The following is a 16267-nucleotide window of genomic DNA, read 5'->3' as shown; positions in this document are numbered from 1 at the left end:
ATGTCACCATCTAGTGGTCCACTTACTAATTTGTCCCCAATCAATTGGTGGGCAGTGCGTCTGCAGGGGTGGTGTCCAATTAACCGTCACATCAGGTCATTGTTCTGTTTCTGGAAGGCAGAGGGTTGGTATGTTTGATAGAACTTTGTAAAACCAAATGTAAGATTTAGGATTGATTTGTAGGTCTATGCATGTTGGTAATGGGACATTTAGATCACTCAAGTTCATATTTAGTTTAGAGTGATTAACACTATGTTTAGAATATTTATATTTTCCCTTTCTGTAATACACATGACTTCCAGTGTTTGTGACACTCAAGGTGTGGGTTGATGGTCAATAGACTTATAATAATACATAACATATCTGTTGATAGTGGGTGATGCCAGACGATGTACAAGGACACACTTACTATTCACTGTAGTATTGTATTTATGACACTGTGATTCTGTAGCAGCTGACCAAGTCACTGCCTTCTGTTTTGACTAACTACAAGCTTTTTGGGCTGGTGTTTCCATAGCTTAATAAATCAGACTTTGATACCAATTATTGGTATACAGTCTGAAGCAGAGCACTGCAGAATCGTGGTAATGTTCCTTACAAGCCAGAATGTTGAATAAAATTACATTTGAACTTACTCTCTTGGTTGTCTATGCAGTTGGTCTTTCAGCTGTTTGAAATTCGAGACAAAATATCCACCTGAAAGTATTGTTTACCCAACTTTTTAGCGCACCGGTACTGAAGTAGAAATGTCTAGCACTTGGCACATGCACAAAACCATGTAAACACCTTGTATTATGTGTGCATGTACTTCCATCTCGTGTGTTCAGTCATGGGCAAACACATCTTGACTGCTACACACAGAGCCATGTTTTGAAGTCTGTTTAATACTTCCTGTGGATATTTTGTCATATTCTGACTAGCTGAACGACCAACACCCAGGACAATCATCAGAGTACGTTCCAATAATTGTATTCAACATTCGTGACAGACGAGGGACGTTTCGTTTTTTTTTCTGTGTGTGTGGTATTGCCTACACAATTGAAGGCCCATGTTTGTGACTAGAACATTTGGTGCTGTCTGATTAGTATATAAAGGGCCAGTCTCCAAGATGTCAGTTAGACATTTTCTGTGCAGGATGTGTCTCCTTGTTGCAACTTCTTATAAACCAGATTGGTTTTTGATTGACTTCGTCTGCTAATGCTCTTTTTTGTAAACCTAGACATTACTTTAACAATATGATTTTGTCTTGTGCAGATGATTATGTCCAAGTCCACTTCAAACAGTGCCCTTGCCCCCAGGGACCAGCAGCCTCTTGGGTGAGCTCCCTTCAGGTAAATTGGAGCTACAGTATTTTTTTTACACCTCTCTGAATATCTCCAATACACTCAGCCACATGATTCTCTCTCTCTCTCTCTCTCTCTCTCTCTCTCTCTCTCTGTCTCTGTCTCTGTACACCACTAATGCCTCAGTCCTCTCGCCATTGCCCCCCACCCCCTCTTCGGGTCGACTGCTCTGCTGGGTGTTGACCTCACCCCAGACTCTGTGGACCAGAGCTAAACACATAGTGAACACCTGGGGGCCTCGCTGTGACACACTGCTCTTCATGAGCTCTAAGCCGGACCTCCTGTTCCCTGGGACCGTGCTGGCACTGGCAACAGAGGAGGGACGGGCCAACCTGTACAATAAGACCATGGCCGCTTTCAACTTACTGCATGACGGGTAATGCTCCCACAACACCAGTATGTTCTCCTAATCTCTCTCACATTGATGGAGGACATGATTCTGGTGGTCTAGTATCCATGTGGTATGGGAGATCTACAGTGCATTTGGAAAGTATTCAGACCCCTTCAATTTTTCCACATTTTGTTCTGTTACAGCTGTATTCTAAAATTGATCAAATTAAATATACACACAATATCCTATAATGACAAAGTGAAAACAGGTTTTTAGAAATGTTTGCAAATACCTTAAACCGAAACACCTTATTTACATAAGTATTCAGACCCTTTGCTATGAGACTCAAAATTGAGCTCAGGTGCATCCTGTTTCCATTGATTATCCTTGAGATGTTTCTTCAACTTGATTGGAGTCCACCTGTGGTAAATGCAATTGATTGGACATGATTTGGAAAGGCACACACCTGTCTATATAAGGTCCCACAGTTGACAGTGCATGTCAGAGCAAAACCAAGCTATGAGCTCGTAGGAATTGTCCGTAGAGCTCTGAGATAGGATTGTGTCGAGGCACAGATCTGGGAAAGGGTCACAACATTTCTGCAGCATTGAAGTTCCCCAAGAACACAGTGGCCTCCATCTTTCTTAAATGGAAGAAGTTTGTAACCACCAAGACTCTCACTAGAGCTAGCCGCCTGGCCAAACCGAGCAATCGGGGGTGACCAAGAACCTGATGGTCACTTTGACAGAGTTCCTCTGTGGAGATGGGAGAATCTTCCTGAAGGACAACCATCTCTGCAGCACTCCACCAATCAGTTATTTATGGTAGAATGGCCAGACGGAAGCCACTCCTCAGTAAAAGACACATGACAGCCCGCTTGAAGTTTGCCAAAAGACACCTAAAGGACTCTCAGACCATGAGAAACAAGATTCCCTGGTCTGATGAAACCAATATTGAACTCTTTGGCCTGAATGCCAAGCGTCACGACTGATGGAAGCATCATGCTGTGGGGATTTTTTTCAGCGGCAGGGACAGGGAGACTAGTCAGTATCGAGGGAAAGGAAAGATGAACGGAGCAAAGTACGGAGAGATCCTTGATGAAAACCTGCTCCAGAGTGCTCAGGACCTCAGACTGGGGCGAAGGTTCACCTTCCAACAGGACAAAGACCCTGAGCACACAGCAAAGGCAATGCAGGAGTGGCTTCGGGACAAGTCTCAATGCTCTTAAGTGGCCTAGCCAGATCCTGGGCTTTAACCTGATCGAACATGAATATAGCTGTGCAGCGACGCTCCTCATCCAACCTGACAGCTTGAGAGGATCTGCAGAGAAGAATGTGAGATACTCCCCAAATACAGGTGTGCCAAGCTTGTAGCATCATACCCAAGAAGACTCGAGGCTGTAATTGCTGCCAAAGGTGCTTCAACAAAGGGTCTGAATAATTATGCAAATGTAATATTACAGTTTATATTTTATACATTTGCAAAAATGTATAAAAAACTATTTTTGTTTTGTGATGGAGTATTGTGTGTAGATAGTTTATATTCTTAATCAATTTAATCAATTTTAGAATAAGGCTGTGATGTAAGAAAAAGTGAAGGGGTCTGAATACTTTCCAAGTTCACTGAATGTATGTAGGGCAATGTGGATGGACGGGCTGATGACAGACTGTCAGTCAGGTGACCTATGTAAAGATGCTCTTTTTTTGGTCACCCATCTACACACAATGTCCCATAAATTTGCAAACATTTCTAAAAACATTACCTCGTTTACATGAGTATTCACACACCGGAGTCAATACATGTTGGAGTCAATACATGTTAGAATCATATTTGGCAGTGACTACAGCTGTGAGTCTCTAAGAACTTTGTACACCTGGATTGTACAATATTTGTACATTATTATTTTTTAATGATCTTTAAGTTTTGTTGATTGTTGATCATTGCTAGACAGCCATTATGAAGTCTTGTCATAGATTTCTAAAAAAAATAATTCCACTTCGACATTATGGGGTGTTGTGTGTTGGCCAGTAACACACAATCTCAAATGAATCCATTCTAAATTCAGGCTGTAACACAACAAAATGTTGGGAAGGTCAAGGGGTGTGAATGTGTTCTGAAAGCACTATTTGTATGTGCTGGTGAAGGAGACCTACCTTCTGTCTTTGACCCCTCCTCTTTCCCTCCATTTCCAGTTACCTAGACAAGGCTGACTGGTTCCTCAAAGCTGATGATGACACCTATGTAATTGTGGAAAACTTGCGTCTGCTCCTGTCTCGGTTCAGCCCAGACAAGCCTGTGTATCTGGGCAGGCGTTTTCACCGCTTTGTCCATCAAGGCTACATGAGTGGTGGTGCTGGCTATGTACTGAGCCGCGAATCTGTGAGACGCTACGTCAGGGCCCTGCACCATGGAACCTGCACCAAGTCCACCTCTGCAGAGGACCTACTGCTGGGCTTCTGCCTCCAGAAGCTGGGAGTCCCGGCAGGGGACTCTAGAGACCACCAACACAGGGAAACCTTCCACCCCCTGTGGCTGGGTAAACTTCTCTGTACCAAAGACGTACTGCCCAAATGGTTCCACCAGTACAACTATTACCCTTCCAAAGTGGTAAGTAGGTCTACACTCTCAGTAGAACACATATCAAATGACCTCCCTTCAGTGCCATTGAGCTTCCTGCTCATCTGTTTTTTTCCTTTCTCCCTCTCTGTCAGGGTCCAGACTGTTGCTCCAATTCATCTGTATCCTTCCATTACGTTGAGCCAGTCAGAATGTACATGCTAGATTACTTCCTGTACCATCTCAGTCCAGTGGGTGGCCACAGCCCAGCTGGGTGAGACCAGAGAGGAATAAGCAGAGACCCCTTTCTATGGATTTGACAGTGACATCCCTGATAATAAATAATATTATACATGCTCACACCGTAATTGATGTCATTCTCTTGTAAAGAGTTGTCTTGCAAACCTTAAAACCAATGTTGTTATTAAAGTCTTTGATAAGGTCCATGCTAGTTCAAACCAATTCATCATGATCTAGTCTGGATATTTGCCTAGTTACAGTATGTATTCATACATTGAGTCTGTCATTAAAGTCATAGAGATCCTATTAAATACTAATACTACTAAATTGGTGGGTGCGATTTTAAAAATAAATAAATAATAATTTAACCTCAACCCGGGTAGTTTGAATTGTATAAGAGGCCCTTTGGAGCCCGCAGATCACTGAAGCGTTACTGGCCATTTGATTTACGTTTTCTTCTCCAACGCAGGTCTTTTGCATCCTATTTTTTCAGAATATATGATAAGAGCTCTGATTTTCAATGTCTTACTTCAGCAGCATCAGCTAACATAATTTGGTAGATCGATGGGCAAGCTGCAAGATCTGAACAGAACTCAACATTCTGGCTTGTATATAGGCCTTTTTAACACTCAGGTTGATCCAATATTGACAATGTCTTGATAAATTATATACTAAACAAAAATATAAACGCAACATGTAAAGTGTTGGTCCCATGTTGCATTAGCTGAAATAAAAGATCCCAGCCATTTTCCATATGCACAAAAAAAGCTTCTCTCTCAAATGTTGTGCACAAATGTGTTTACGTCCCTGTTAGTGAGAATTTCTCATTTTTCAAGATATGCCACACCTGTCAGGTGGATGATTATCAAGAAGCTGATTAAACAACATGATCATTATACAGGTGCACCTTGTGCTGGGGACAATAAAATGCCATTCTAAAATGTGCAGTTTTGTCACACAACACAATGCCACAGATGTCTCAAGTTTTGAGGGAGCGTGCAGTTGCCATGCATACTGCAGGAATGTCCACCAGAGCTGTGCCAGAGAATTTAATGTTAATTTCTTTACTATTATCCACCTCGACGTCATCTTAGAGAATTTGGCAGTATGTCCAACCGGCTTCACAACCGCAGACCACGTGTAACCACACCAACCCAGGACCTCCACATTCGACTTCTTCACCTGCGGGCTCGTCTTAGACCAACCAACCGGACAGTTGATGAAACTGGATTTGCCCAACCGAAGAATTTCGGCTCAAACTGTCAGAAACCATCTCAGGAAGTTCATCTGCGTGCTCGTCATCCACACCAAGGTCTTGACCTGACTGCAGTTCGGTTTCATAACCGACTTCAGTGGATAAATGCTCACCTTCGATGGCCACTGGCACACTGGAGAAGTGTGCTCTTCGTGGATGAATCCCGGTTTCAGCTGTACCGTGCAGACGGCGTGTATGATGTTGTGTGGGCGAACGGTTTGCTGATGTCTATGTTGTGAACAGAATACCCCATGGTGGCGGTGGGGTTATGGTATGGGAAGGCATAAGCTAAGGACAACGAACACATTTGCATTTTATAGATGGCAATTTGAATGCACAGAGATACCGGGACGAGATCCTGAGGCCCATTGTCGTGCCGTTCATCTGCTGGCACCACCACCTCATATTTCATCATGATAATGCATGGCCCTATGTCGCAAGGATCTGCACACAATTCCTGGAAGCTGAAACTGTCTCAGTTCTCCCATGGCCTGCATACTCACCAGACATGTCACCCATTGAGCATGTTTGGTATGCTCTGGATCAACGTATACGGCAGTGTGTTCCAGTTCCCGCCAATATCCAGAAACTTTGCACAGCCATTGAAGAGGAGTAGGGTAACAGGCCTGAAAAATTATATGCGAAGGAGATGTGTCGCTCTGTGTGAGGGAAATGGTCACACCAGATATTGACTGGTTTTCTGATCCACACCCCGCCCTTTTTTTAAGGTATCTGTGAACAACAAATGCATATCTGTATTCCCAGTCATGCGAAATCAATAGATTAGGGCCTAATTCCATTATTTCAATTGACTGATTTCCTTATATGAACTAACAAACTAAAATCTTTGAAATTGTTACATGTTGCTTTTATATTTTTTTTAATCTGTGTTGATAAGGAGTTTAACCCATAATGTTCGAACATTAAAGAGGAATGTGTGTGAATGTATTGTGGGGGCATAGGAGTGGGAGGCCCTGGTGTACGCTGCTGGTTTGAGATTTAATAAACTGGGAGGGAACATTATGACTTTCGAGGGCAGACCCTTGATAGATAGATAGAGTATATGACCAATAGAAGTTAAGTCGTATTTTTCAGTACCCAACCAGATCAAGAATGTGTCATTCGCCTCGCCCACTTGTAAGTAAATTGAACACGAGAATTTAGCTAGTTGAGCTGTTGTCAGTTTCAGACACAAGATTTGGCAATATTTTGTCAACTGTGTAGCCTGATACTTTACATAAAGTAAAGTTATAATAGCCAACGGTGGATGATCAGGTTGGGCATTTAATAGTTTTATTGTGAACTAAATGCAGGGCTAATATTTTAGAGATGTATTTATTTTAGTTCGAGAGTAAAGTTGGAGGAAATCATGGTCATCACAAAAGAAGGCTGGCTGCTAGCAAGAAGCTAACCATGTTGGATACTTATCATAAATAAATATTGAAATACTGGCTAATTTAAACTGAAGAAGAGGTAGCTAAAACTACTGAGTGTGAGCTTTGATACGGTTGCCTGCTGAAGTCGAAGTGTTTTCGGCTGCTTCATTTTGCACTTGGGGGGGATGTCGTGCAGAAGTGAAGCGGCTCGGGGGGGCACCCCTTGTCTACAACCACTTCGAGCCACTGTCCCATTCCAGCTTCACAACAAAGCACAACCGCGCTGCAAAGATTCCAAGACTGGTAAATAACACTTCTCATTTTGGTGCCAAATAATGTCACTTGCCAAATATTACACTATGGTGGGAATGTCACTAGAGTTTGCATTGTTATTGCTGTCTATCACTAGTCTAACGGGTATGTGGGCTATCTATTATGATTAACTGTTATAGTATCTTACTGCTTAGCTACATGGGTCTATTTTACGTGCAGTAGCCTCTGGCCTCAATTTTTCTAAACAGACCACCGACTATCAGTGAATATAGCCTAATTTCCACCATGCATCAGCCATCCCCCACCCTGCTCAAACATTGTTTTGATGTGGGTCTCTGTAGGACCCTATAAAATGAAGTGTTATAAAAGCAGAAATGTGCTACTTGATTTGAGAATAATGTCATGTTTTTTCCCAATTCATTATTACACCACATAACTGGAACATCATCATATACATAGTTCTCAGTCAGCTACATCCATGTTTTTTTATTATATCACAAATGATTGGAATGGCATCATAAAGAGTTCTCAGTAAAAGGAACACCTATGTGAGAATGCTATTCATTGACTACAGCTCAGCGTTCAATACCATAGTGTCCTCAAAGCTCATCAATAAGCTAAGGACCCTGGGACTAAACACCTCCCTCTGCAACTGGATCCTGGACTTCCTGACGGGCCACCGCTAGGTGGTAAGGGTAGGTAACAACACATCCGCCACGCTGATCCTCAGCACAGGGGCCCCTCAGGGGTGCGTGCTCAGTCCACTCCTGTACTCCCTGTTCACTCATGACTGCATGACCAGGCACGACTCCAACACCACCATTAAATTTGCCGATGACACAACAATGGTAGGCCTGATCACTGACAACAACGAGACAGCCTATAGGGAAGAGGTCAGAGACCTGGCCGTGTGGTGCCAGGACAACAACCTCTCAACGTGATCAAGACAAAGGATATTAATGTGGACTACAGGAAAAAGAGGATTGAGCACACCCCCATTCTCATCGACGGGGCTGCAGTGGAGCATGTTGAGAGCTTCACATTCCTTGGTGTCCACATCACCAACAAACTAACATGGTCCAAGCATGCCAAGACCGTTGTGAAGAGGGCACAACAAAACCTATTCCACCTCAGGAGACATGGGTCCTCAGATCCTCAAAAGGTTCTACAGCTGCACCATCGAGAGCATCCTGACTGGTTGCATCACTGCCTGGTATTGCAACTGCTCGGCCTCCGACCGCAAGGCACTACAGAGGGTGGTGCGAACGGCCCAGTACATCACCGGGGCCAAGCTTCCTGCCATCCAGGACCTCTATACCAGGCGGTGTCAGAAGAAGACTCCAGCCAGCCTAGTCATAGACTGTTCTCTCTGCTACCGCACGGCAAGCGGTACCGGAGCGGCAAGTCTAGGTCCATGAGGTTTCTAAACAGCTTCTACCCTTAAGCGATGAGACTGCTGAACATCTAATCAAATGGCTACCCAGGCTATTTGCATCCCCCCCTTACACCGCTGCTACTCTCTGTTGTTATCATCTATGCGTAGTCTACCTACATGTACATATTTCCTCGACTAACCGGCGCCCCCGCACATTGACTCTGTACCGGTATCCCCCCTGTATATAGTCTCGCTATTGTTATTTTACTGCTGCTCTTTAATTAGTTGTTACTTTTATTTATTATTCATATTTTGTTAAACTGCATTGTTGGTTAAGGACTTGTAAGTAAGCATTTCACTGTGAGGTCTACACCTGTTGTATTCGGCTCGTGACTAATACGATTTGATTAACCACGTTTCCATCCACAGTATTAATGCGACTAAAGTGGTACCATATAAATAATAAGTCACTACAGGTAGTTTTGGTACAATTTTATAAATGCCGACAGGTTATTTGTTCATTCGAAATGGTGGGATCTTTTTGTGTCAGTAAAATGTATTATGTGAGAAATACTGGTGGAAATGCCTTTATTAGCAAATATTGATATAATAACCGCAGTGGAGGCTGGTGGGAGGTGTTATAGGAGGACGGGCTCATTGTAAAGACTGGAATGGTTTAAATGGAACAAACACATCAAATATACGGAAACCACATGTATGACTCCGTTCCATTAATTATGTTACAGCCATTGCAATGAGCCCATCCTCCTATAGCTCCTCCCACCAGCCTCCACTGAATAACCATCATATCGAAGTGAACTTAGAGTCGAGATGATATGGTGTGTGTGGTACTCCCATTATTACTGGGGGAAACCATACAGTTTATTAGGCTACAGATGAAATAAGTTCTGAACTTCACAGGGTGATGAAAGTGCATGGTGATCTTGATGCTCCATTGCAATAGAGGGTATTGTTCTGGTGACATGATTGATGCTTGACTGCCGTTTGACAAATAAAATATTCTCGCTCTTATCCATTTTAATCTCATCATGTAGAACACCCTACCCGCACTGTATCTTTGAGCTGTTGGCTAGAGCCAGAGTAAGCACATTTTCTATTTAACGCATCAGTTTTGGTGACAACTATCAAACATCACATAGCTTTAGTATACGCTACATATCGTGATTATTTTAATCAGTAAAATATCCTTGATAAGTGGCCAGTGTTATTGTTCTTTTTATTGCCCCAGCTCTAATTGATCCTGAACTCTCTAAAGGTGTTTTAAGAGTGTAATATTTTATTACACTACTTACGTCTTTGCCCTCTCATGTGCCAATGTCAATAGAGGTTTAAAGGGACCTTTGTTTTAGGCCCTGTGGCCTGTAATTCCACAGTGTGTTTCAACAGTACACTGTAATGATGCACCAGTAACTCGAGTGCTTGTTCTGTGGTGTATATTTCTACATCCTGTCTGCCCTGGGAAGTGGGGTGGAGGGAAGTGGTATGAGTTGGGGAATAGGTTTCAGGAGTAGAATTGTTGCCAGTCTTGTGCAACATGTCTTTGGATGGCTTTGCTGTAGGATCAGTGGCTTGGCTCACACCTGCCAGAGATTACTTACAAAGAGCTGCCAATACACACCTACTTGTACTACGAGCTAACCAAACCTCTGCGAGGGGGGGGGGGGCTGGGGGAGGCCTTTTTATGAACTCCTGCTGGTGAGCCTCCTTTTATGATGTGACTTTTTGTTCCAACTACGGTAGGCACCGGTAGGCTGAGCATGGAGTTTGTCAGACCAATATGCTGTCAAACTGGGGCACCGTCACACAAAACAGCCCTCCATACAAGATTAGCATCTGTCTTCTGTTACAAATATTGACCTCATCACACACTCACAGTATAAAGCAGACACGTTTCATATCAGTAAATGTGATTTCTTTTGGCTGTTTCCTTAAGGCGACAGGAGCAAGTCTTGCCCCCCAAAGCCGACCATTCGTCGCACCCTGTCCCTGGATACAATTGTTGGACCATATCTGCAGGGCCGGTGGCCCAAGGAGGCAGAGGGCCGAGGAGTCACCTGTGTCAATGACAAGGCCACACAGGTAAACTCACCGGAATCAGTCACAGCCCAAATGTGAATTTAACATTAACATCCATTAACTCCTATAGATCTGAAACCGAGAGGAATATACTCTTGTCAAGCCTGTATTGATATTGCTTAAAAGCCATTTGTAGCTCCCCATTCAATGTGTCACCGTTGTTGCTTACAATGGCCAGACTTCTAATCTATGAAAATGTGTGTTATAAACACTGTTGCCCTATTCTGTAATATAAAGACCAAGTGAGCTATCTGAGGCTGGCGCTGCAGGTGTCTAGCAGTTCCATTCTGAAGCTGAGGAGCAGTGGAAGGCAGCCAACTGGAAATAGTTGTTTTGTTCTCTTCAACCTCAACCTACCCCTGTGCCCCCCCCCCCCCCCTCTACTGTATCCACCCCCCCATCTAGTGCACAAAGCCTGGGCTAACCTAACCACACTCCACCACTGTGCCCTCAATCTTGACACAGTTTATACTGAACAAACCCCCTGCCCTCTATTGTACAGAACAGACCCCTCCCGACCTCATTATACAGCCCCCCCCCCCCTCCCCTCATTGCTTTATTTAAGATGATATAACTGTCTCCTATTGTCTGCCATTATCTCCTTTCTTCAGTAATGAAACTGTCACATTTTCCCATACAACCAGCTTCTTGTGGATTTGGGGGAGTTCCCCTCTGCCACAATCTAAACAATTTGTAGTAACGGGTACAAAACCCCTTTTGTAATATTTAAAAGTAAATATACATCAAATCAAACACGAGGCTGAACTGGCATTCAAAGCGTTAGACACCCAGAACATTCCATCACCTTTTGACCGGATCTTTTTATAGCCCTGTGTCCCGTGATCTCTCCGGTCATGTTTGGTGGAGGAAGGGAGGAGGAGGGGGGAGTAGGGAGCAGTAACACTACACCGACAGGGTAGGTAACTGACTGTCCCTCCATGACACATTTAGCCATGATGTCTGACCACGGCTCCACCAGATAGGGCGGAAGATGGCGTCAAGGTTTTTTGTCATTTATAGCCCGGGACCGACTCTGTTACACTATTGTGCGTCATGACATCAGTGTGGAACTCTGTGAGAGGACTGAGAGCTGTAGGAGACTAGACCCAGAGAGAAGACTGCATTTTGGGGAAACGTGATCCGGAGAGGAACCTGATTTGGAGGAGCGGAGGCCCAGAGAAAATAGCTAAGTTAGGGGGAGGCAAAACAGAAAAAATAAATTGATGTTGAGGTGAAATTGGGCATCAGCAAGAGGATCACACCAGGCTGTGTGTGAAGCAGGAGTGTGGAGACGAGGGAGGGCAGCTCAGCAGATAGACCGCCACACACCCACATCCTCCCGTCTGCCAGCAACACTCACCCCAGGGCTTGTGGGCATTAGAGGAGTGGGGCCTATGTCGGTAGGAACTCTCCACTGTCCTCTCTCTTCTTCCTCCTCCTCTTGCATGTGAAGACATGGAGCTCAGTTGTGAGGAATGAAGGAGGGACAGCACAGGATGTCACCTTGTTGATTACCCAAACTCCGATTCTGTGTGAATACAGCTGTCAGTGTACATGTTTTGTGTACTGATGTTAAACTGTGTCTGTGCTGTTGTAGTCTTTTTTGATGTAGCTGACGTGTGTCGCTTCTGTATTTGCATCGCTGTGGTATTTGTTTTACTCATTTGTAGGGGGTGTTGTCAGCAACAGTGGTTTACTCCTCGCCTGCCTGTATGCCTCTGCACAGCTGTGTAACTGGCAGGTGTGCCTGACAGCTGTAGGGCACCACTTCTGTACTCTAGTCAAATCATGTAGCTCGGGTGATGTTTCACTTCCAAAGGTGTAAATTGTACAGCGAAAGGAGAGCAAAACGGATTCATTGCTCTGTAATGTTCTACTGAAAGGTAAATCTTAGAACTCGTAGATAAAGTTACCAGTTGTGTAGTTAAATGATCGTCAAGAACATAATGCTGTCTGACTCCAATCCAATCAGCAAAGTTTCCACAGCAAAAAACTATTTTCAAGTCAGTTTAGTTTTTCAGAAAGTGTGTGTGGTGTGCAGAGTTGTATAAGCAACGTGTGGCTGGTTACTATAGCAACCCTGCTCCTTCCATAGACTCCCAGCTCCTGGGCAGAGGAGACTCGGGGAAGAAGAAGTGTTGGCGGACACAAACGCTCAGCATCATGGGGCAGCGCGGAACACTTGAGGGATGTGAGTACTCCCTTTGAATGTAAATGTTTACTAAACCTTTAACCAGGAGCTTGTCAATCAAACATCATTCTCACAATACACCAGTAAAACTCAGAGATGGGACTATTTTTACTCTCCTGTTGTCAGCAGTGACTAGGCCAGTCACACCCCTCTCTCCCTGTTGAATTATTCCTCCCCTCATTCTTTCCTCTGAAAGACAAGTGTCTCTTAAGTCCTTCCCCTCTATGACTTGGCCTCAGGTGGTTAAGCTCAAGCACCAGCTGCAGAAGCGCTCCCGACACGCCCCTCCCTCTGGGGGATATGAGCGTCCCCACCACCCCCTACCTGGAGGCCATGTACCAGGCGCTACACAGGTACGTCCTATACAGCCCTCCCCATAATACTGTGGATTTGATCTGCACTCTGAACCCGTCCTTATTGATACTGCAACTTGTTTACTTGAATTCAAAATGTTCTTTTTGAATTTGAATGTCCCCTGGATGACTGTAACGTAAGATCATGTATGCAGACAGTGGGACCCAGGAGGTGTTCGGAGTATTCACTGACACAGAACACTGATGGTTGGCCTCCTGAGTTTCTCAGGCAGAGTAGAGAGACGTTAGCAACAGGGCTAGAAAAACAGCACTGCTTTTCTTAGGAGCTGGTGTCATCAAGCTGCCTGGTTGCACCATCGCCCGCTATGACAGGAATGCATATTGACAGGAATACACTCGTACTCATACGCGTAGCTACATGGCCTTTGGTACATACCCTCACACTCAAGCCCCTTTGTGTGGAACAGATATAATCAGACCATACACACTCCTGTGCTCCATTTTCATGTGTCTTTGGTGCCCCCCCCCAGACGGTGCCCCTGAGCAGGTTGGCCCCTCGGCTGCGGCGCAGTGTGGAAGGTCTGAACCTGGAGCTGGAGGGGGTCTTTGTGTCAGAGACACCTGAGGACCAGCACAAGGTGAGCATGTTTAAATACAGCCTATCTGCTTGGGTACCGGCTGGCTTAGATCCATGATCTCAACCCTCTATGGATCCACTGGATCCCCCTAGTGACAGCCAATTAGACCTTATTTCTCTCCAGTGGCCAGTGTCCCATAACCTCACTGTACCCTTTCCCTGTTCCCCTGTTAGATCCTGGATGTCCCAGATGGCCACAGAGCCCCAGTTCCTGCCCAGAGGTGCAGCAGTGGTACCCAGAGTGAGCCCTCCCCTGCCTCATTCGACTCTGCTTTGCTCTCTCCATCTGAGTCTCCCTGTGCCCTGAACCCAGCTCTACTCTCCCCATCTCAGTCTCCCTGCCCCATGGGAGAGCCAGGTGAGTAAATGGATGGTTTGTTGAAGGACTTAAATGACTTGAATACCGTAATGGACCTTTTAAATCATGTTTTTCCTGTCTGTGCAGACCCTGTGGACTGTGAGACCGTGTGTCCCTCTCCAGTAGTTCTGGACCCCTCCCTGTTGCAGCCCCCCTCCTCCCCTCGTCCCAACAAGACCTACTCCTTCCAAAGGGAGCCCCCTGAAGGCTGTGAGCGAGTACGCGTAGTGTGTGAAGAGGCTATGTGAGTATTGAAACACACACACTTTGTGTAATTAGAAATTATTTGGGCTAATCGTCTCTTTCTGTCCCTCAACCCCAGGTCTCCCTGTCAGAGAGAGCCTCTCCTCCAGGTATCCTGCCCTGACCCCAACAAGGTGAATTTCACTCCCCATGGAGGCTCTGCCTTCTGCCCTGTCAGTCTGCTCAAGCCCCTGCTGCCCTCTATGGACCTCCTGTTCCGCGGCCTGTCAGTCTCGCCTGTCACAGGCTGCTCAGGTCAAAGCTCTGCCCCCTACCAGACAGTTGGGCATTCGGTTGGGGGCTACATGAGTGGACCCCTCCAGGACACAACCACCATGTGACTGTGGAGATGGGGTTGTTTTCAGACTAATGAGGATGGATTTATCCTAATAGGAGATTAAATCAAGATGGCTGCCACCACCTTATCAGGGACTGTTATGACAAGCCTCCAGATCTATTCAACTAAGATCAACAAAAAGAGAGACCTCAACAGTGGGTTCTCTGTGGGATCAGGATCAAATCTGTCATTGGTGTTCTATCCTGATTCTCAGAGGGACTTGCTGCTCTGGGTACATTGATTGTCACTTTCCCCCTTGGTTAGGGGGGGTAAATAAATTGTACAAATATTTGTGTGTGACATATTTTTATTCTACCCAACTTGGCCTTGCTCTGATATCCTTAGATTTGTTATAGCTAGAGCTTGGAGTCAGAGATGTACTAATTAGTGATGCCCGGGTTGACTCATAACCCGCAGTCCCCGCGGTTATATCCGCGGGGTGGACGGGTTTAGAGACATTAAATATTGTGTGGCAGGTGGGTGGCAGGCTGGTTGAATAAAGTGAAACAATACCTTAAAAATCCATAAATGTGTAATTATTGTGCGATTTATAAAGGCTACATTGAGGTTCATCTTTCATTATTTTAGGCTATCTGGTATTAGTGCATAAACCTAATCTTCAGGGCTTAACTGTAGGCATGCCAAATAGCCCACACAGCCAATTGCCAAATAATACTTTTGGGAACAGGCAGAAAAAGTTAACATCAATCCACGGAAGCAAAAAGGACATTGTTGAAGTTCTAATTCAATAAGACGAAAGCTACGACAGGAGAGTTGAAAACAAAGAGAAGGGAGGGACAGAAAAGTCATGTTTGGAAAATATTTGGTGAAGTGGTAAAAGATGATGGCAGTGTTATGTGTGATTGTGAGGCGCTATACAAACTTGACAGTCACAAGACGGGACTTCAAATAGGCCAATGGCATGTCAAGGGAACTGTGAAATCTGGGCACTGACTTGTAGGTCTATAACCTCTCACATAGCCTTATTAATAATAACTCCTGCAGAATTAAGCATTTCTTGCAGTAAAATTATACACTAAATGTAGGGCTAAATTTGGAACAGGGGTGGAGAAATATTACCCCACTCTTCCATGCTTCTACACCGGCATTGCTTGCTGTTTGGGGTTTTAGGCTGGGTTTCTGTACAGCACTTTGAGATATCAGCTGATGTAAGAAGTGCTTTATAAATACATTTGATTTATTAATGCATCCTGAGAGAATGCAATGCTCAGATAACATCTGTAGAGGTGCTGTCTTCATCATAAAAGCTGATAGTATTTCAACCACATAAAAAATGCATCAAAGCCGAACTGAAATCTTATCAGAAAAACATTGGGTCGT

The 16267-nt window shown here is 44.6% G+C and overlaps 2 protein-coding genes across 2 annotated transcripts; both read left to right on the top strand.

Moving 5' to 3' along the window:
* The first annotated feature begins 291 nt into the window (after positions 1-291).
* Positions 292-4508, top strand: LOC120034291 (glycoprotein-N-acetylgalactosamine 3-beta-galactosyltransferase 1-like). The gene is made up of 4 exons (XM_038980794.1): positions 292-319; positions 1470-1719; positions 3867-4281; positions 4386-4508. Exons 1-4 carry the CDS (start codon positions 292-294, stop codon positions 4506-4508), a joined length of 816 nt encoding a protein of 271 aa, XP_038836722.1.
* Positions 4509-6928: 2420 nt separating this feature from the next.
* LOC120034290 (protein FAM117A-like) lies at positions 6929-15432 on the top strand. Its single transcript, XM_038980792.1, has 8 exons — positions 6929-7404; positions 10704-10849; positions 12942-13037; positions 13277-13390; positions 13882-13989; positions 14163-14346; positions 14434-14590; positions 14669-15432. The coding sequence occupies exons 1-8, from the start codon at positions 7287-7289 to the stop codon at positions 14928-14930; spliced, it is 1185 nt and encodes a 394-aa protein (XP_038836720.1). The 5' UTR covers positions 6929-7286; the 3' UTR covers positions 14931-15432.
* The last annotated feature ends 835 nt before the right edge of the window (positions 15433-16267 follow it).

The sequence above is a fragment of the Salvelinus namaycush genome, chromosome 41, assembly GCF_016432855.1.
Source record: "Salvelinus namaycush isolate Seneca chromosome 41, SaNama_1.0, whole genome shotgun sequence".
NCBI classification, from domain to species: Eukaryota; Metazoa; Chordata; class Actinopteri; order Salmoniformes; family Salmonidae; genus Salvelinus; species Salvelinus namaycush.
Note: the sequence above shows the minus strand (reverse complement) of the source record. Positions and strands in the feature narration are given on the sequence as shown.